The sequence below is a fragment of the Pituophis catenifer genome, unplaced genomic scaffold, assembly GCF_029215685.1.
Source record: "Pituophis catenifer annectens isolate HBS135680 unplaced genomic scaffold, rPitCat1.0.hap2 SCAF_3, whole genome shotgun sequence".
Classification (NCBI taxonomy): domain Eukaryota; kingdom Metazoa; phylum Chordata; class Lepidosauria; order Squamata; family Colubridae; genus Pituophis; species Pituophis catenifer.
Window position 1 is genome coordinate 190,909,785 of NW_027256883.1, and position 21,416 is coordinate 190,931,200.

Sequence of the window (21,416 nt, forward strand, 5' to 3'; positions counted from 1 at the left end):
TTCCTAAACATCCTTTTCCCCGATTTCGCTGAATAGTAATAATTTTAAAAAGCACTTACTTTTCATGGTCCCCTCATCTTCTTCATCTTCTGCATTTATGACCATTGTTCCCAATTGTGATGCTAGAGTGTCATTGTATTCTATCATGGTATTGCCACCTTCACTCATTCCACAAGCAGCTCTGATTGTCCCTGTCTCTTGACCCCTTGCTCTAACCATGGTCCTAGAATCAATTTCATCTTCTTCCTACATTGGGAGAGAAGAAAAACTTCTAATGTAAGTAAGGCAACTCCAGTCATCTAGAATTATTGAAGGCATCATGGTTCTTCAATTACCACTGAAACAGAAGCGAAGCAAGAATGTGTGGTTTGTTTCCAAACATACTTCTAAAACTCATCAAACAGCATCAGACAGGTAGTCCTCGACTTACAACTGTAATTGAGCCTAAAATCTCTGTTGTTAAGCGAGACATTTGTTAAGCGAGTTTTGCCCCATTTTACGACCAATCTTGCCACACTTGTTAAGTGAATCACTGCAGTTGATAAGTTACTAACCCGGCTGTTAGGTGAATCTGGCTTCCCCTACTGACTTTTGCTTGTCAGAAGGTCGCAAAAGCTGATCCCATGATGCAGGGATCACAGCAACTGTCAAAGTTATCAACAGATTGCCAATCATCTGAATTTTGATCACGTGATCATGGGAGTTGCTATAAAGATTGTAACTGTGAAAAATGGTCATAGGTCACATTTTTTCACTGCTGTTGTAACTTTGAATGGTCACTAAATGAACTGCTGTAAGTCTACCTATAATTAGTTTTAGGACTACCTATAATTAGTTTTCTTCTTTTGGCCACAAATGGACAGTAAAATATTCCAACTTGAGATTTATTTTGTTACTGGAAGGAAAGACAAGGGGATGACCTCCAGAAACATAGATGAAATTACAATGGCGATGAGTACACTATTGGAAGACCTGAAGGACTATGCTGGGGACAAATCACCTTGGAGGCAATTGTTCTATGTGGTCACTGATGCTAACTTGATGGCACACAATTCTGTCATTAAACGCCAAGAATGCAAGGCATGGAAACTAGGGATATTAAGAAATTTAAATTATATCTAATGAACTGCAGAGAAACATTTGTAACAGACCAACCATGTTCCTAACTGAACTGGCTTCAATATATCAAAATGACCCACAAGCAATAAGTTAGAATGGCTAAAACAAAAAAAAGCAGCAAACTTATAAGAGGCAGGAAATACTACTTTTTGAAGTTGTTTCCAACCTCTGTTAGAAGAAATTAGAGAAATTAACCAAATTCACTAAAATGACTGCCATATTTAGAAAAATAAAAATAGAAAAAAAAAGCAAACTTATTTAAGAAGATGATATACTTCTGAAGTAGATAATATAACAGCAGCACTTAGACTTATATACCACTTCACAGTGCTTTTACAGCCGTCTCTAAGCGGTTTACAGAGTCAGCATATTGCCCCCAACAAACTGGGTCCTCATTTTACCAACCTCAGAAGGATGGATGGAAGGATGAATCAACCTCAAGCCTGGTGAGATTCGAATTGCCAAATTGCAGGCAGTTCGAAGGTAAGCAGAAATAGCCTGCAGTACTGTATTCTAACCACTGCACCATCGCAGATCTATATAACAGACTGTTCACAGTTCAAGTGTCAAAAACCTTGCCTTCCTGAGTGCAGTAATTGTGCAATCACTATAATTTGTTTGTTTGTTTGTTAGATTATACCCATCTTTCCTTTGGGAGCTCAAAGCAACATTCATGTGTTCCGTCTGCAGGTGGCTTATGGGGCTGAGCCTTGGCTTTCTAGAGTTTCATGGAACCTGCCAATATCTCATCTCTCCCAATACACAACACACAAAAGGCCTTAGAAGGGTCAAGTGATCACCTGCTATCCACAAAGGAATGATCGTGTTATTCCTCTTCATAGGATAGGAAGGAAAGAGGTGAGGGCCAGAACACTGGGGAAAAAATGCAGCAAGTTCATCTTACAGTCTGTTGATGCTTCACCTCCAAAGAGGTGATTTTTTTAAAGGAAACATTTCTACATTTAAGAAATTAAGACATGCCTGAGCAGGGGGTTGCCCTAGAAGACCTGCAAGGTCCCTTCCAACTCTGTTATTCTATTCTATTCCAAATTAATGTGTTGTTTTTAATTTTCAGGTTATGTTACGTACTACTCAGAACTGGTTGGAACAGATTGGCACACAAATGCTAGCAATAAATGAATATTAAACAATAGAGTGAAACAATAGAGTACAGGAAAAAGAGTTTACAATTCTACTACAGAAAACGTTATGGCTTTAGCACTCACTGAATTTTCTTCATCATCATGAAACATGTCACGCTGTTGAGCTTGCTGAATTTTTAGTTTAATATCCATTGCCTCATTAATCATATCTCGCAAGATGAAAACTCCTTTGGCATTTTTTACAAATGGGTGCTAAAAAAGAGATATTAATTTTTTAACACAAAAGTTAAAGGCAGTACGAAAAAATCAGAACCCAATATTATGTTAATACAACTCTAAAGAGAATGCTAGTAGTAACTTTAATGCAAAACTGGGTCAATTTTGTTCAACTTATATAATTTATACAGAAAATGAAAAACTGATACACTATTCTATAATACTTTAATAGCCTAGAACAGAGAGATCCAATCTGCAGGATTTAGTCAGTCCCCTTTAACATCTTTGAAAACTCCCAAACAAAATTCAGAGGCACGATTTTCAAAGTTTGGTAAAATGAAACTGAAAGACAAAAAAAAAAAAAAAAAAAAAAAGGAAGCTTCTATTCTCATCCCCCATTAAAAACTTAGAAGAAAATTCTACTTTATTAAGCTCTCCAAACATGTATGTAGAGGGAAGAGCTCCAGATTTCCTTCCATTCCAGAATAGCAGATACTAACCTGAAGCAACTGCGTAGCTGTGGCTCTTTGTTCTGGACACTTCACAAGACACTGTTTTACAAAATCTGTAAATTCGTCTGACCATAGTTCTGGCTTTCGAAATGTTGGTGGTGGATTTGTTGGAATCATGAAAATTGCCTGCAAATAACAATATTGGTTTTTGCCCTTTGATCATGTTGCAACTAAGCAAAAAATAGACGCACAAGAAAAACACAAGAGCCCAAAGGGCCAAAGCTTCCCTATCATTTTTCTGTAGGTCAAAAATGGGACTACAGCTTCATGTGGCTATTTTTCTAATCACAACTATTAAAAACTGATGGCACAATTTTCTGCCATACTGAAGTTGGAAAGAGATGAAAATTATAGTATTAATCCTGAAGTAGGTATTAAAAAAAAAAAAAACCTTTCTCCAGAACCCAAACCCTGCCCAGATGTGAAATAGGTCCATATATAATGTCATTCTTGGCCTCGCAGAAAATATTAAAGGATAGCAATGTCCTGCTTCAGAGCATAAGGCTGAAACTGGACATTCCTGTAGTCTTCCCCCAACATATTAAATGCAATGGCACCCCAACTATCTGAATGGCCTAGATTGGAAAAGCTGTTTTAGTGGTCTTCATCCTCTGTTTCAATATACAGATAGTCCTTGACTTACAACAGTTCATTTTGTGACCATTTGAAGTTACAATGGCACTGAAAAAAGTGACCTATGACAATTTTTCGCACTTACAACTGTTGTGGCATCTCCATGGTCATGCGATCAAAATTCAGACGCTTGGCAACTGGTTATGATGGTTGCAGTGTGCTGGTGTCACGTAATCCCCCTTTGCCACCTTCTGACAAGCAAAGTCAACTGGGAAGCCAGAGTCGCTTAACAACAGTGTTACTAACTTAACAACTGCAGTGATTCACTTAAGAAATGTGTCAAGAAAGGTCGGAAAATGGGGCAAAATTCACTTAAATGCCTCACACTTAGCAACATAAATTTTGGGCTCAGCTGTGATTGAAAGTCGAGGACTACCTGTGATTAGCAACAGCACTACAATATATTTCAACATGGGCTACTTTACATATTTGCATTCAAGTAACTCTGAACTTTACTGAATCCAAACTTCCTGCTTAAAGTGGGTTGAAAATGATAAACATTTTATTCTCTAAGACAGTGATGGCTAACCTTTTTGCCATCGCATGCCAGGAAGGGGGGGCGGGCGAGGGAGGTTTGCGTGCGCACGTACCCAGACCCATAATTCTATGCGCCCTGCCCTGTGCATGCAACCACCACTCCCCCCCCCCCCAGCTTCTGGCACGCAATGGCCCAGTAGATCCATTTTTCTTTCTCACCTGGCTCCAAATCCTCTCTATGCATCTGGGGAGGGTGAAAACAGCCTTCCCCACCCCCCTCGGAGGCCCTCTGGAGGCCTGAAACGGCCCATTTCCCAACTCCCGGTTGGACAGGAAGTGACGTTTTTTGCTGTCCCCCGAGTCCAGAGTCTCTTTAGGAGTCTGCATAGAGAGGATCTAGAGTCAGGTGAGAAAGAAAAACGGGCCTTCCCCACCCACTCCAGGCCCTCCGGAGGCAGGAAACAGCCTGTTTCCCTACTTCTGGTGGGCCCAAAAGGCCTGAAATTTAGCTGGCTGGCGCGCACCTGCGTGCCTGAGCTGAGCTGGCGTACCCACTGATATGGCTACGTGAGCCACCTGTGGCACGCGTGCCATAGGTTTGCCATCACGGCTCTAAGACGACTTATGTTTCACACTGATGTTTCACTTATGCACGTAGTTCTCACTTTATTATGCCAATTAGGATCTGCACTCCATCACTAAGTGATACGATCTTAACACGCAATGTCACGTGACCACACTGATTTAACAATAGCTGTTGCAGCAGTCCTGGTTGCCAGCATTAGGTAAATCCCATGTGGCATCCTGCAGTCACATGATCACCGTCTGCAACCTCCTTCCAGCTTCTCCATAGACTTTACTTGTCCGAAGTTGGCAATGAAGATTACAAATGGCAATCCCGTGACTATGGACATTGTGACATTGTAATTGCAAGCTGAACCACATGACCACAGGGACACAACAACCGCCACAACTACAAGGATTTGTCAAAAGTGAATGTGTGGTCATTCAACGAGACTGCCTGTACTGCTGATCACAAAGGAAGGGTGAGTCTTCAGGCAGGCAGTAAAAACTTTTGAATATACCTATAGCTATTCTAAGAATAGGCATTTTTTAATATGATGAGAGAAGTTATTAAGCGTATGGGGTATAGACATATTTAGCAGTGCTGTGGAGTCGGAGTCGGAGTCGGAGTCGAGGAGTCGGAGTCGGAGGAAATTTTGGGTACCTGGAGTCGGAGTCGGAGTCGGCAAACAATGCACCGACTCCGACTCCGACTCCGGAGGCATCCTAAACAATGGCAAAAAGACTGCTAACATAAAGTTATGAAAGGACGTTTTGTCTTCCTTAAAATGGATGCATGCACACGTCACAGAGTCAATTATTTCGCTATTAATGTTAGATTTGTGGATGAAAATAACAAAACAATAACACGGACCCTCGGAGTAAAGGACACTCAGGCACATCACACCAGTGATTACCTTCAGAAGTTAGTGGAGGGTGTTCTAGAAGATTTTGAAATTAAAAAGGAACAGATTTTATGTGTTGTGACAGATAACGCTTCTAACATGTTGAGCACAATTGAGAAGATGAAGGCAGATGAAGAAGGTATCAAACAGATATTAGACTTAGAGGAAGACAGCTCTGCAAGTATTAGAGAAAGTTTAGAAACTGAAGAGAATGCTGACATTTTTTTAGACAACTTTGTTGAAGAAGCATTGAAGCTTGCTACTATTCATCATATGCGATGTGCTGTTCATACACTGCAACTTGCCATAAGAGATGGATTAAAAGATCGCCATGCAGCTACATTAATTGGCAAATTACGGCAAGTAACTGTTGCAGCCAGGGCCCCAAAAACAGATGCAATTTTGAAAAGACGTGCAGGAAAAGGAGCCATTTTGGATCAAACAACTCGCTGGGGAAGCACTTATTTAATGGTGAAGCGTTTGCTTGAACTTAAAGACTTCATAGAAGAAATGGACAATGAAAATCTTGCATTAACTGCAAGCCAGTGGACACAAACAAAAGAGCTGGAGAACCTTCTTTCTCACCCCTTCACTGTCACCAAGAGGTTGCAATGTGATGATCTAACCCCGGGTAAATTCCTCTTGGAATGGAAGAGCCTGTTATATCGCCTGAACAAAAATGGAGGGTTAATAGCTGAGGGCATTGCATCTTCAATGATGAAAAGAGAGAGTCTTTTGCTGGAAAATGAAATCTTGTTAGCGGCTATTTATGTCGACCCAATGAGCCGACTTTTATTGAACAGTAAACAGATTGCTACTGGGAAAAAGGCCCTCTATGATGTAGCAGTTCGCATGAAGGGATTACGACCTGAAATACCTCCACAGGAGGATGGAGTTCTTTTAAGCAATAGTGGTAACTCAGAATCATCTTCTTCAAATGAAGAATTAGACTTTGATTCCTTCTTAGACAAAATGGAAGTTGCTAAAGGAAAGCGACGTCGCATAAGCGTTACAGAACCAGTAAATGTCCAAATAAAAAAATTCCAACAGGAGTTTTATAAAGCACTAAAAGAAGTTGAAAAGTATGATCGCTCATCAAAACTTACTGTTGAAGAAGCCATCCTTGTTTATCCAGAGATCGTTAGTGATGTGGCCAGAATAGTTACTGCAATGCCACCCACCCAAGTCAGTGTCGAAAGATTATTTTCAGCCCTAAAAATAATAAAGTCTGACTTAAGAGCCTCTATGAAAGAGGATCTGGCAGAGGCAATTCTCTTCCTTAGAACTCTACATTGAATTGATTTGCATTTGCTAAGCCTATAACTACATTTCAAGATTAATATAAACCATTTCTAGGTTTTACAGATTTTGTTTTTGGTTCATATAGATAAGCTTTGTTTTTGTTCTAAAACAACCAAATAATGTGGTTTGTATTTTTGAACTGGTAAAGTTCCTGTTCCTGATGTTTATGCCTGCTGCTACTATCCAGCAACTTGATTAATTAAATTAATAAAAAAAAATTAATAAAACTTTGTTGTTTTCATTGTGTTTGTCTTTTGCTTAAACTGTTCAATACAGTAGACTGTTGGCTTCCCAGCCAGTAGTCCTGTGGTAATGACATGTATGTTGCCTTTCTTTCCTTCAAGGAATGTATAAAATACATTCGCATATTAATACAGAGGAGTCGGAGTCGGGGAGTCGGAGTCGGAGTCGGAGTCGGAAGTACAAAAAACTGAGGAGTCGGAGTCGGAGTCGGAGTCGGAACATTTATCTCCCGACTCCACAGCTCTGATATTTAGTAATCAAATTTAGTGTTTTATGCCTGCAAAAAGCTAGGCAAATCTACTTTACTATACAGTATCATCATGCATGTGGAATTTTATTAAGCTGGTGTTTAGAGACTACATCTAACAAAGCAGGATAATGAGAACTAGGGCTCAACTTTACTAGTGCATTAAAGCTACAATCAACTCCCTATCTTGGACCAGAGACCCAGCATTTACCCTCATTGGATGAATATCAGCATATGGAGGTTTTCCTTCAGCCATTTCAATGGCAGTGATACCCAGAGACCAGATGTCTGCCAGACAATTGTATCCAATTTCTTGGATCACTTCAGGTGCCATCCAGAATGGAGTTCCTATCACAGTATTTCTTTTTGCCATAGTATCCTATGAAGAGAGACAAATTTTAAGGAAGTTAGCTATTTAAAAGGGATCTGGTAAAAACATCTGATCAATTATTCAAATGCTTTTAAATATTCTGTAAGCTATACTGTAACCTTATAATTACAGATACTGTAAGCTATATTAAACATCCCTGCACCAGTTTGGTGTGATGGTGAATATGCTCTTCTAGAAATCAGGAAACTATGAGTTCTAGGCCTCTCTTAGACAAGAAAGCTGGCTGGATGACTTTGGGCCAGTCATTCTCTCAGTCCAACTCACCTCACAGGGTTGATATTGTGGGGAAAACAGAAAGAAGAAGGAATATTAGGCAAGTTAGTCACCCTAACCTGCCTAAGAGAGAGGAGGCAGAAAGACCAGGAGAAAGGATATGATGCTTCTGGTAAGGTGATAGACTTTTTGCTGGACTATGAGTGATGCTCCCAATCCAGCAGAGTGGCAGAGGGGAGAGAAAGGAAAAAAGTGGTGAGAAGATTACAGATAGCCAAGCTGGTAGGATATGCTGGGTTGGGAGCAATGCATATCCTATTCAACCTGTCTGGATTTTGTTTCATTCAAAACCTAAACAAGCAAAGCATTCTGAATTTCAATTTTTCTAAATTATGCCTGACCAGAACAAGTTAGCAAAACCTCCAAAATTTGATGGTTCTGGGTTGAAAACAATTTTTTCCACTTTGTGCACATCCATGTCAACAGAGATACATTGAAAATACAAAAACAAATGAAAATAGATAATTTCTAAAAATCTAAAGCTTACGATCTTAGAAAATCAGGTTATTTATATATGCCAGTAGTTCTTCTGGTGACCATCTCATATTATATAGCAACATTGGATCCAGAAAATATATTCCAGCTTGGTTTACATATATTGAACTAAAATGTTTATTTGGATACTGGCATTTTGTGATGTTTGCATTCAGTCAATACAATTTGTAAACCATTGTTAATATATTACTATGTTCCCAATTGTGGCTTGTTAAACAACCAAGTCTTTGCACAATATAGGAAGAGATGTATCAGTGGTTTCTACACTTACAGTAAGCTGGCCGGCTACCCCAAAATCTGCAAGTTTAGCATGTCCTTCTGTATTAAGTAATATGTTGCCAGCTTTGATGTCACGGTGTATTTTCCTCATGAAATGTAGGTATTCCAGTCCTTTCAGTGTTGATTGTATTATTGTAGAAATTTCATCTTCCATCAACTGTAGAAGGAAACTTACTAAATGAGCAAATAGTCATTGCTTAGACTAGTCATTGTTATTGTCACTTAAAATACAGGTCTTCTATTAGGATAAGGGATGGAGAAGGTTACAAGAGGATAATGCGACTTATTGATTTTCAGTAATAACAATTTCCAGTGGAACATAGAAGGAATGTTGAAAGTCTGCACTTTCACATTTTTTATTACTCAATAAACCAGGCTAATGTTTATAAAGTTCATCAACTTTTATCCAAACTTTTTATCCAAAAAAAATCCCCTCAAGCATTTATTCAAATCCTGAAGCAGCACATACCGTTTTATTTCGTAGTCGAATTATATCAGACACAGATCCGGCACCGCAATATTCCATTACTATCCAGAGGTCCGTGTTCTTAAAATAGCTGCCATAATATTTGACTACATGAGGACTAAGGAAGACAGAACGTATTACTGAATTGACTCAAGTGCACATTTTGGAAAGGAAAAAAAAGGCATCAACCTAAAATCCTAGGATTGGGGGAGTATTAGGATCTTAAGAAAAAGTATAAACTCATAAAAATGAAATTCCATTCTCTGGTTTTCAATTATGTATTTCTACTCCTATTTCAAAGGAGTGCATTTTTTTTTTTTTTTTTGCACAAGACAACTCATGCAAGTGGAAGAGTTTGATTTAGCTGGCTTGCTCTAAGGATTGAGCTGGCAAGGCAAAAATAAAAAAGCTGCAGACCTTGGCAAGACCATTCTGTAAATATGGGACAGCGCGCTTTCCACATTCTGTTCTGGGAAAACAGTGTTAAAAATTACTGGCACCATGAAAGGGCATGAGAACAAGATCTAGGATTTAAGTCTTGAGTGCCCATCTGACTAGCTTTCTCTCATACGTACAAACCCAGGCAAAGCTGGATTCTTGTATTCTGCAGCAATTATGTAGCTATGACTTAATTAGCAATAAAAGTTTTATTTAATGGTGTTAAGTCTTTGAAACATCTGCTGTTATTTAGCTATGACTATGGGAATGACAGCTGAGTATTTGAAGAGTCATGTTTTTCTGAATCCAGCACTTCCAACGGCTACCCAGTATTTAACAGGAATATACTAATAAAATAAAATAATTCAATTTAGGTATGAAACGTTATTCAAGTTGAGAATTTTTATAACCATTATATTGATATTAGCCACAACTTTTCAAAATACATTCCTCTACAAATATTTTAGTTTATTACAATAATAGTATATTTAACAGAGAACATTGTGCAAAATACATTTTCATTGTTTTCTATTATCTTAGTAACATTTAAAACATTTCTTTAAACACCAATACATGGTGAAAACAACCAGCTCACACAGAGGGTTCCCTTGATGTATTGTTCTGTAGAAATTCTTCAGTTGTTTCAAAATAACAGCAATGAATGAATGGTTCATGAATGGTTTACATATTCTTGCTGTAGGAAAGGTATGTCCTCTCCCTACTCCCAACCCACCCACACAAACATTCTTGCTTCCTCTGTACACTAGTGAAAATCTGCTCCAAAGCATTTGGGGATGGGGGGAATTCTTATAAGAAGGTTAGGCAAAAGCAAGGAAAAATGTTTTTCCTCAATTCTTTCATCGGATCTCAATCTCTTCAGCAAATGGGATAATCCATTATCAATCAAGTGGGACAGCTTCACAGTTTTAACATATTTCAGATTTGTATGCTTATTATTAATCTATTTTAAGTCCAAATACACAATTAAACCCTGCAAACTCCTGTCTGCACCAATAGGGGTTTTTTTTCCTAAGTTTACACATATTTATTTCTTTTAAAAAGATTATATGGACTTCGGAGTATCTACTAATATTCCAATAATTTTCCAATAAACCATTTCCAATAAAAATACTTTTAACACAACAGTTAAGCTTTTGTATTTTAGCCTTCTTTGGATAAACTGAAAATTTCTGGGGGAAAACCAACATTCAATCACTTTATTGATCACATTTAATCACTTTAATTTTTTAAAAATTACTGTAGTTCAAGAGGATTGTGGGAAATTAACAGAGCTCTCTTATTTACAAAGTTCAAAACAACCTAATGAGGCCAAATTACATAGATCAATATGGCCAAGTTAATAAAACATTTGTATTTAGAATACAAATACAAATGTATGCGAATACAATAAGTAAAAGCTTCAGTTGTTCAGAAAGAATAGAAGCAACAGAAAAGGACGACACATTTAACTCTTTATTAAAAAATATCCACATCTGCCCTGATATACAGAGTAGTGATCTAGGCTCTGCTGTTGAGAGCATCTCTTATTAAAATAAACAGGCCCTGCTGGTGTCCACTATTATGCTTGGATATTCCAGGAAATTCCTGACAACTTTCTCCTTCAGAGGGAAGAGATAGAAGAAGAGAATATGCTAAACAGGCCTTGAACTTAACTAATACAAAATATTTGGTAGACGAAATGAAAGTAATGGAAACTTTGAGGAAAGTTACATGATAGTATAGTTTCTGATATTAAGAGAAACTAAAGATGAATATAACTGAGTATTATCTTGAACTTCAGATTTAATAAATTCAGAACAATGAAATGTGGATCCCTGAAAGGTGCTCAAAATGGTTGGAAGAATCTTAAGAAATAAAGACACAATAAAAGCACAATAATGACTAATTCCAGCAGGAGATAAAGGAAAATAGCAGAAGCGCTTAATGTGGCAGCCCAAAAAGTTTAGCAAAAATTAAACAAGGAACATACAGAATTAGGATTGAGGATGCAGAGTAATAGTACACACAGGTAGCCAAAATTGTAGGTGGTATCAGGAAAGATCAAGCTCAAAATGAGTCAGTCAGTAAAGGGTGCCAAGAATGACAAGAAGAATGTCTATGGAGATTCTCAGTTATCCAGGGTGATGGTTGTCCCAAAGGTGTTTCCTTGAAGACATTTTGCTTCTTCACTTCTGACTGAGTGGTGGAGAAGCGAAACATCTTCAAGAACTGAAGAAAACAAAGTCCAGTTGCCTCTTGAAAAAGCACTTTTGGAATGACAAAAAGGGCTTCTTTGGGTATGGGTAAAAAAAAATTTAAAAACATTTACTGCCTATTTGATGAAAATGATAACATCCTAACTGTTAATGAAGAAAAAGCAAAACTATATAATTCCTACTTTGATTTAGTCTCTGAGAAATCTTAGAGAATGGGGGGTAGGGGGGCAGCCGAATTCTGTCCAACTATAGAAAGGCAAAGTGGAATTCTGAATATTTCAGACCAGGGATCCCCAACCCCTGGTCCTTGGACCCGCACCAGTCTGCGGCATGGCAGCAGTCATGCGCCAGTCCACGGAAACGGTCTGTGGTGCTCAAAAGGTTGGGGGCCATGGCTTCAGACTATTTCATCTGAAATTTTTAACCTGAAACATTCTACAGAAGATTATAAAGAGTTTGATCTGTAAGCATCTTAAAACAGCACTATGGTTTGTCCGAAACAAATCTTGCCAGAGTAAACTTATCTAGTAATTTCATTAGTAGGTTGTGAAATGCTATAGACATATCTTAACTTTATATATAATGAGAACAAACCACTACCTAGAGAAATAGGATGAAAATAACAGAATAAACTTTAAGAAAGAGGAATGCAATTCTTAAATTATGAAATAAATCGAAGGTATAGATATTGGTCCCCTTGGTAACAGCACACATGAGGTATAGTGGAATAGTACATCACCAGATAACTAACATCCAACAGAATGACATAGCTGCCAAAAAACAAATGCAATTTTAAGCTAAATCAATAGCTATCTAGTTTATAAATCACAGGAAGCAACAGCTCCACTATAGGTTGTATTCCTTTTAAGTACTGTATGTAGTCCTTGGCCCTATATTTTAAGAAAAATCAGAGGCAGAAAAAGAAAATAAGGGAAATTTGATCAGAAGACACTATAGGAACTGACTGTGTTTAGCTCTGAGAAAAGTTATGAGTTATATCCCCATATGATAACACTTCTGCAGTATATGAAGTTTGCTGGTTACTATATTAACAATATAGTAAAAATAAAATACAGTAAAAGCTTTCCTTAGGTAAAAGAATGGTCTCCATTGCTTTCTGCCATTTTGAAGCACAAAGCACTGCAAGAATTCTATTTCTTCACGCTATCTCCATAGAAACGTAAGGTGGGAAATGACAAATTTGACCATTATTTCACCCAACACATAATCCAGAAACCATGTCTTTCCCCCACAACAAACTAGAGAAAGAAGTGACATAACCTCCCACATAATTTTTAAAAGACAGTCATTTAGGAGAATGAGAAATAAGAGATTTCCAACCAGGTGAATGAAAATACTGAGTGCTGATGCTTACCTATCACATTGTTGCATTATTGATATCTCCTTAATAATCTCCTGCAAATCAGATTCAACAGGAACTTGCTTAATTGCAACAACTTGGCCGGTTTCTTTATGGATAGCTTTGAATACGCTGCCATAGGATCTATAACAAGAAACCCAAACTTGAAACTCAGAAAGGGCAATAAAAGAAGCTTGTTCATTGTGCTGTACCACTAGTTGTAGCACTACCCCGTGGCCACATTCATACCTTATTATCATCTCATTGATTGAAACACTTCATTCTAATTTTTCCCTTCAAATAAACTGATAAATTTAAAGGTTCAAATATTTTTGCTACACACAAATATGTAAGTTTGGATTATTCTCAATAAATCAAGGGATTCTTTCCTCAATAAATCAATGAAAATCAATGTTCTGACTCATTTAATTGGGTTTTTATTTAATTTTAGGACTTATGTAGGGAACAGATGATATAATAGATCATACATGCAGAAATACTGAAAAGTGAAAAGGGTTCACCAACCTTTAAGTACCACTGTATATAAGAAACATTACTGGAATAAGCTGTTTTAATACTCCTAATGTGGAGAAAATATATTTGGAAGAGAAACATAACTTTTGTTCTCAGAAGCTGACTTTTTAGTTTTTAGAAGCTAAAAACTAGACTAGTATAAATATTCATCACTAATCAATATTTTTATTTAGTGGGATACAAGTTATGTACCAGTGACATTACTTAATTTTAAATGTGCTAAAGTTTAATCGACTTGTTTCACTACTAGAAATGAACTGTGAAGTATATTTTGCATGATTAATCTTGCTTTTGGAAAGAGTGCGATGTAAGTCACGCATGGCACTGCTGGATATAAGAGAAAAATTTCTCACTGTAAATATTTACAGTGTTCTCTCATTCTTCTAACTCAGACCGAGAAAGTGAGGCTTTGCACACAGCACGACTTCCTCAATTGCTAGAAATGGACAACCTGCAGACATAGCAGCCCCCCTTCGGATCCCCTCTAACCACCACAGTTTCCTACTGCCTTGAGGCAGGAAACTTGCAGAACCTAAAATAGGCTAAACAAACAAAACACCAGAAAATTTGGGGGGGGGGGGGCGGGAGCAAACAAGAAACAATAAAATTTTAAGAATTCGTTTTAAATGCTACTAACAACTTGATTCATGTAAAAAGGTTTACTTTGTTTTAGAAAACAGAAACTAAAATATTTTATCTTCTGATTTATGTCTGTGAACTTTCCACCACTTTGGCAATATGGAATATTTGACATTACAGGAATACCAGTGGGATAATCTTTAGGTCACACATTGCAAAAATGAAGATAGTAACAAACACTCTGCATAGAAATTTCATAGACTGCAAAACCATTTCATAGACCTCACTAACACTACTCTTTTAAAAGGTTTTTTTCCCCCCTGGTCATGATGAAAAAATCTTAATGGTTTCCTGGCCTGTTTAGAAAAATAGTCTTTAGAATAATAGTGATGGAATCTTTACAGAATTCTGCATGTATACAAGCAAGTCTTGAATTACGATGGCCACCGGTGGCAGAATTTCTGCCACTAAGCAATGCAGTTGTAAAGGATGGCATCGTATGACCAGATCTCTTAGCAAAGACAATCGCTGTAGTCTCCACTGTTATTCTTAAGCAAGGATTGGGAGTAGTTAAATAAACCCCTCCTTGAAACTACCTGCTGGCTTCCGACAACAAAAGTCAGTGTGAAAGCCAGCAGGAAATTGCAAGTCCCAGGCAGATTACAAGCAGGCCAGCAGACAGCTGCTGCCAAAAGGGAGGTGGAGTGAGGGGACGGCAGGTGCCTGGGAAATGTAGTACAGATAAGGCAGGGCTTGGGGTGGCTGCTACTGGATGGGGGAAGGTGTGCAAGTCGTCATACGAGAATACATGGCATGAGCACAGCAAGGCTTGGAGGGTGCGTAGATTGTCAAGGAGGTGCAGTGTGTGATATTGAGCTGGCCATGCCTCCCAGTCACGCCCCCCTAAGGTCAAACACAACCCTGATGAGGCCCTCAATGAAATCGAGTTTGACACCCCTCTTTACAAGCTTAGAGGGCTAATTAAAATGATCCAGTTCAGCTTCTTTTGCAATGGTTTGGGTCCTGCCTAAAGGTGGTACTGGAGGAATTACTCTTCAATATCTGAATCACTTATCTATGGTGTTCCATAAGCTTCAGTCTTATCTCCCATGATATACAACATCTATAGGAAATTATTGGGAGAGTTTTGGGTTCTAGGGTTAGAGTGCCATGTATTTACTGATGACATTAAGTTCAACGGCTCCCTACCAATTAATTTCAAGGAAGCAATCAGTATCCTTGAATCCCTTCTAATTTTGATAGTGCACTAGATGAAAGAGAACAACCTGAAATTAAATTCAGATTAAAAGAAATGTACCATTCATAGGAAAAAAATGGACTCTAGGATTGAAAGAAACATTCCCAGAAAAATCAGGTTCAGTTTGGGGATGGTTCCTGAACCTCACCTATCACTGAGTTTTCCTGTGTAGGGAAAAATTACATATGCATAATTACAGTTCATGAAGCTATGTGATCTTTCCTCGGTGGGCAATTTAACCTCTCCTCATTATAACCTCTCTTGACTGTACATTCCACTTTAGATGGGGCTACCCCTGAAAAGTATCTAGAAACTGTAATTCAAACAAACTGTGGCATTCCCACTAGATATACGGTGTAAGATATATAGAACATTTGATGCTAAAAAAAAAAAATCTTCACATTTCCTATCTCCTAGAATACAAGTTACTCTATAGCTAACTTTTTCTACTGCAGTCTATAAAACAAATGTTTTTATCTGAAATAAGTAATCTGGTTTATTTACAGTCTTCAAAATTACTTGCTGTTTCAAATAGTTTTGTTTGACTGTACATACATATCAGGAAATGATATCAATCCTATATGTACTGCTATTATCTTTGGTAGCATTATAAACAGTGTAGTAAGGATATTTATGTGGTTTACTTACCCTTCTCCAAGTTTTTCCAACACATCAAACACTTCTTCAGGCTGTTTTGTCAAACTATCTTCATCTAATTTTCTTAGCTGCCTGGAATCAAATAATTAGATATGTTATCAGATTTTGATGGACGCATCTTCAGTATCAACTTAATTCCAGCAGTAAATACAGTTTATTAACAAATTCTTCTACTAATACCGAGTATAATACATACACAACACTGCATTTTTAAAGAACAGACAGAAGAGAGACTCTCAAAGTTCTAAGGCAGCCTGACATTTGCATGAAGTACTTCACTTAATCCTCCAGGGAATGATTGAAGGCAAACAAGGTCCAGGCAGAAGAACATCATGACTTCAAAGTCTAAGGGACTTTGGACAAAACTCAGCACTTTTTCGTGCAGCTGTTGATACAAATAGGATCGCCAATGTCCGATGACAGATATGGCACAAAAAGAAGAAGATCTCTTGTACTACAGTGTATTCCAATTCATAAAATATTTTTCACCCAAAATGCACTTATTGGTAAGGAAATGTTTTCTACAGTTTCATGAAAACTAGATATTCATTTTCTGAATGCAAAAATATAAAAAAAAAATCAGCAGCATATGCAAAACAGACAATGATTTTAAAAGAGGAAATATTACTAAGATTCTATCCAGGAAATGATGAAACATGAAAACAAGTCTTAATGATAAAGCTTTAAGATTACAGAATATAATCTGGTTTAGAATAGAAAATAGCAAATATGTTATCCTTCCCATGTTATAATTTGGGTAACTGTTAGCCCACAAACTGTTCCAGCTATGCATTTTTAAACATGCCATAATTGACTATTTTCATATATCATAGTGTGAATTCAAATGTATTAACCGTGCTCATATACTATGAACAACCAGTTAATTCATTTCTAAATGTTATCATAACATATTTAGCAACTATATATATATTAGGAGTTTTTAAACTTTGTAATTTTATTTATTTGGTAAATTTACAGGTAGTATATTTAGCACCACAATTGGGACCAGTGCTAAGTAGGAAATAACAATAACTGGTGCTTTCTGGATCAAAATTGACAACACTAATCAGTTTCACGCCTTTCAGTTTTGTTTGCTTCCTAATCGCTTCCCTACCCTTTGGAATGTATACCCTAGTGCCGGAATAATTAACAAGGGAACTAATGTTTTTATTTAGACTCATTGTAGAGAAAGATTATAAGAGAGTAAGCAGGCACACAAAGGGGAAATACCCATGAAAAACAACGTACTAGCATTAGCAGCTGGGAGCACACAATGAAAATATCCCACTGTATTCTCTGTTGTGTGCCTATTTACTCTCTTGTAATCTCTTTCTCTCCAATCTTTCCACTCTGCAGGAAAAGGGGGACAAGCAGCGGTGAAATCTGGCCGAATCTATCCAGATCGCACAAACCGGTAACACCGGAGGCGAGAGGCTCTGCCCACTCATTGGGACATCATTATGTCCCATTTTTTACCCTCTGCGCATGCGCAGAAGAGGTGCGTGCACGTGTAGCGTGCGCTCCCATTCCCGAACCGGTAGCGAAGGTAAGTAGATTTCACCGCTAGGGACAAGCAATTTCTCCTGAGTCTGATCCATTCCAACTCCTTATAAAGGGGAGAGATTGGAGAGTAAACAGCATATTGCTTTTGACGTGTATTTTCCACTGTGTGCCTGCTTATTCTCTTGTAATGTTTTCCTCTTCAATCTCTCTGCTCTACAAGGGAAGGGGGAGAAACAACAGCTCAGGCACAAGATGCCTATTAACTCTAATGGCAATCATATGACTGAAGGACAGTATGGTTGTAACTTTGAACAGACACTTCACTAGCAGTCAGTGAGGGTTACCTGTGCAGCTGCCCATTTCACAAACATGACTCTGAGCAGTCTTCATCTACAATTTTAGAACTCCTCATATACATTCTTTGAGTATTACTTCACTGTATTTTAACAGAAAAACATTAACCCAATTTTAAAGTCACTTGTGCCTGTAAAATCATTGAGATGGGCAGCTATAGAAATTGAATAAAGTTGCTGAAAAAAGTGATTACAAAATTTCATAACCAACAAGCATACTGTATGTACTGTAGCTAATACAATTGAATGTATACAGGTATAGACTAATTATGAGATATTTATCAAAATAGAGAAATGCTACAAAGCAAATCATACATTAAGTAAAATCCAAAACCTAAAAGGTTTAAAAAATAATTGGCAATAAAAGGGGAAAAAAGGAAAGGAAACAAATTTGAGAATCCAAACTTCATATTCAAGTGAATATAAATATGGAAAGGCTGAGATGGTGAGACATGTACACAAATCTCCCTCTCTCTCTCTCTCTCTCTCTCCACCCACCCCCCCACCCCATCAGTATTGTGGAAAAAATGTACCATAAAATAAAGGAAACAGGTTCTTTTACTCAGCATGCAAATGCATTAATTGAAAGCAGCTGCAGTCTCTGATAACAGTTTAGTTACAGAAATTCCTTCTGACCTCAATTGTCTTTAACTTGGGTTCCTACTGTAATGGGTAAAGTACAGGTAGTCCTCAACTTACAACCATTTATTTAATTACCATTTGAAGTTAAAACAGCACTGAAAAAAGTGATTTATGATTGTTCTTCACATTTACAACCATGGCAGCATCTCCATGGCCACATGACCAAAATTTGGGTGTTTCACAATTGGTTCATATTTTTAACAACTGTACAATATCCTGGGGTCATGTGATCACCTTTTGCAACCTTCTGACAAGCAAAGTCAGTGGGGAAGCCAGATTCACTTAACAACCATGTTGCTAACAACTGCACTGATTCACTTAACTGTGGCAAGAAAAATGGAGCAAAACTCACTTAACCGTCTAGTTAAGCAACAGAAATTTTGCACTCAATTGTGGTCATAAGTTGTGGCCTACCTATACCATATTTTTGTTCTCCATACACTGAGTTGCAACTCCAATTTATCTGTATGTCCATCCAATTTAGAGGCCACTTGATTTCACAGAACTTATATTACAAAATAGTAATAAAAATATATTGCTAAGTGCAATATTACAAGTTTATGATCTTATTTCAGCTTTTCAGGCCTGCAAAGGTTGTAAATGTTAGGAATGGTTGCAAAGTTACTTTTTCACACCATTGTAATTGCAAACAGTCACTAAACAAGGCAGGCAGTAAATAACATTTTTTTTCTTCAATATAATCTTTACTGTTTTACTTTTATAAAGATATTCATACAAGCATTCTGCCTGCTTTCAAAGGGATTTTTTATTATTTCATACCTAAAATATACAGCTGAAAGGCAGCCATATAGGTTATGCATGACTAGCGTGAGTTAATATCAAGGAGTATGTGCAAGATGTTTTTTTAAAAAGATGGGACAAAAATCTATAATAATTCAGTAAATTATATAATTTGCAATCTACATATACAGAAGCTTTTAATACTTTAAATGTTTAAGGCACTGTTTAAGCAATTAAAACTGCACAAGAAATGTATTGCCAGTATTTCAGGGTTTTGACATTCTAGAACTTCCCTTTATGCATTTTAAGACACTGGGTGCTCCTTTACATATTCACTTCCCCTTAGCATGTTTTTAAGCAATGAGCTTTGGTAACTAAAGATACCAACTTCCGCTGTAGACGGCGTCTAAAATGTCCAAAGTACATCAAAATGTATACATGTGAGCTCATATTATTTTGGATTTCAGTTTATGCTTTACCTTCTAGAGAAAAGCTATTTCTAAAAAGAAAAACATATTACTTGGAAAAGCCTTGCAAATCCATAAAACAAAACTTTTACTATGCACTTCTCTATTCTTCTGTCGATGGGTTAAACCCAAAAACTTGGAAACCAACCTGAATTGTAGGAAGCCCAGGCAGGAATACTTAGGCCCTAGGCAGAGACAATCTTTGGAAAACTACTAGAATAATCAATATGGGATTTCACCCTAGGCCTCCCTCGAACTTGAGATGACAAGTTCGTATCTTTTGATAGCGTGATACACGGTTAAGTTTTAGCACAGTAACGGTACCGCTGCATTTCTGCTCCGATTTTTTAACAGTGGGAAAAAGAACACGACTGAGGAAAGCAGATGCTCAAGATTCACAGATTTAAGGGGACCCAAAATGGTAGCTAGGGATTTCAGGTGGAAGTTAAAATCCAGAGAAATAGTTGGGACTAACGCAGAGTCAAGAGGCAAACCAGCTGCAAAACGCAGAACCCGACTCCACCAATAGGGAAACGAGCCGGGCACCCAGTTTGAGACAAAGAATTACAGAAAGACGCCTGTCTTTCAGCACAAGGTGCAGGCGAAGCCGGACCAGCGAAAGGCAGCGGAGAAGGGTGAGAGCTTCCTCTGCAGAGAAGACCCAAGAGCCGGACTCAGAGGCGAGAAAAAGCGCAGTCTGCGCGCAGCAACCCCCCCCCCCACTCCGCCCACCCCGTCGGGCTCTGTCCTCGAGGAGTCTTCCACCATCCTCATCGCGCGGTCACGCCCTTTTCTCTAGGGGCCCCCCCCAATGTCCGGCTTCTCACCGGCGCGGGTGGCGCAACTGCACGGTCTCCATGGCCGCAGGAGCAGCAAAGCGGCCGGTAGACGATGCGGAGAATGAGAAAGAGAAGCAGCAAGTCACCGGCGCTCCATCCCGCCCGCTTTCTCCCAGCTCTTCTTCTTACTCGCTCCCGACTCAAGGAGCGGCCCCGCCTCCCCCAAAACAAGCGGCTTGCACTTCCGCCACGGAGCCAGCCTATCAAGGCGATGCCCGCCGGCCTCTTTGCAAAAAGCGAAGCCAAAGACAAGACCCCGCCCACCCGGCAGCTGGGACTGACGGACGACGGCGCGCGAGGGGGTGGGGGGGCGGAGGGAGATGAAATTCACAGGCCGGCCCACGTGGTTCGCGCCAATTCTCTCCTGGCTTTGGAGGGCGTGGCTATGGGGCTGGCTGGGGGGTGAGAATAATCGCGTCCCCCTTTTTATTCCTCATTTATTCACGAAGGAGGGCGTGGTGGGCACATCTTACTCAAACTTACTTAAAGTTTGAGTAAGATGTGGCAAACCCGTTATAACTTTGGAGGTGTTGGAGTCACACGTTCCATGAAAAGATGATTTTTTCCCCCCAATCACCGTGGCGGAATTCACACCTTTCGCTAA

The 21,416-nt window shown here is 38.4% G+C and overlaps 1 protein-coding gene across 1 annotated transcript in view; it reads right to left on the reverse strand.

Annotated features, from left to right (window-relative positions):
* STK4 (serine/threonine kinase 4) overlaps nucleotides 1-20,916 on the reverse strand; it is a 65,228-nt gene extending 44,312 nt beyond the window's left edge. The window contains exons 1-9 of the mRNA XM_070939997.1: nucleotides 20,801-20,916; nucleotides 16,259-16,339; nucleotides 13,255-13,383; nucleotides 9,229-9,343; nucleotides 8,752-8,916; nucleotides 7,533-7,700; nucleotides 2,939-3,076; nucleotides 2,346-2,474; nucleotides 60-246 (exon numbers count right to left, since the gene is read on the reverse strand). Coding sequence (XP_070796098.1) covers nucleotides 60-246; nucleotides 2,346-2,474; nucleotides 2,939-3,076; nucleotides 7,533-7,700; nucleotides 8,752-8,916; nucleotides 9,229-9,343; nucleotides 13,255-13,383; nucleotides 16,259-16,339; nucleotides 20,801-20,832 — 1,144 coding nt within the window. The 5' untranslated portion in view covers nucleotides 20,833-20,916. The remainder of the gene's footprint in view (nucleotides 1-59; nucleotides 247-2,345; nucleotides 2,475-2,938; nucleotides 3,077-7,532; nucleotides 7,701-8,751; nucleotides 8,917-9,228; nucleotides 9,344-13,254; nucleotides 13,384-16,258; nucleotides 16,340-20,800) is intronic.
* Between the last annotated feature and the right edge of the window lie 500 nt (nucleotides 20,917-21,416).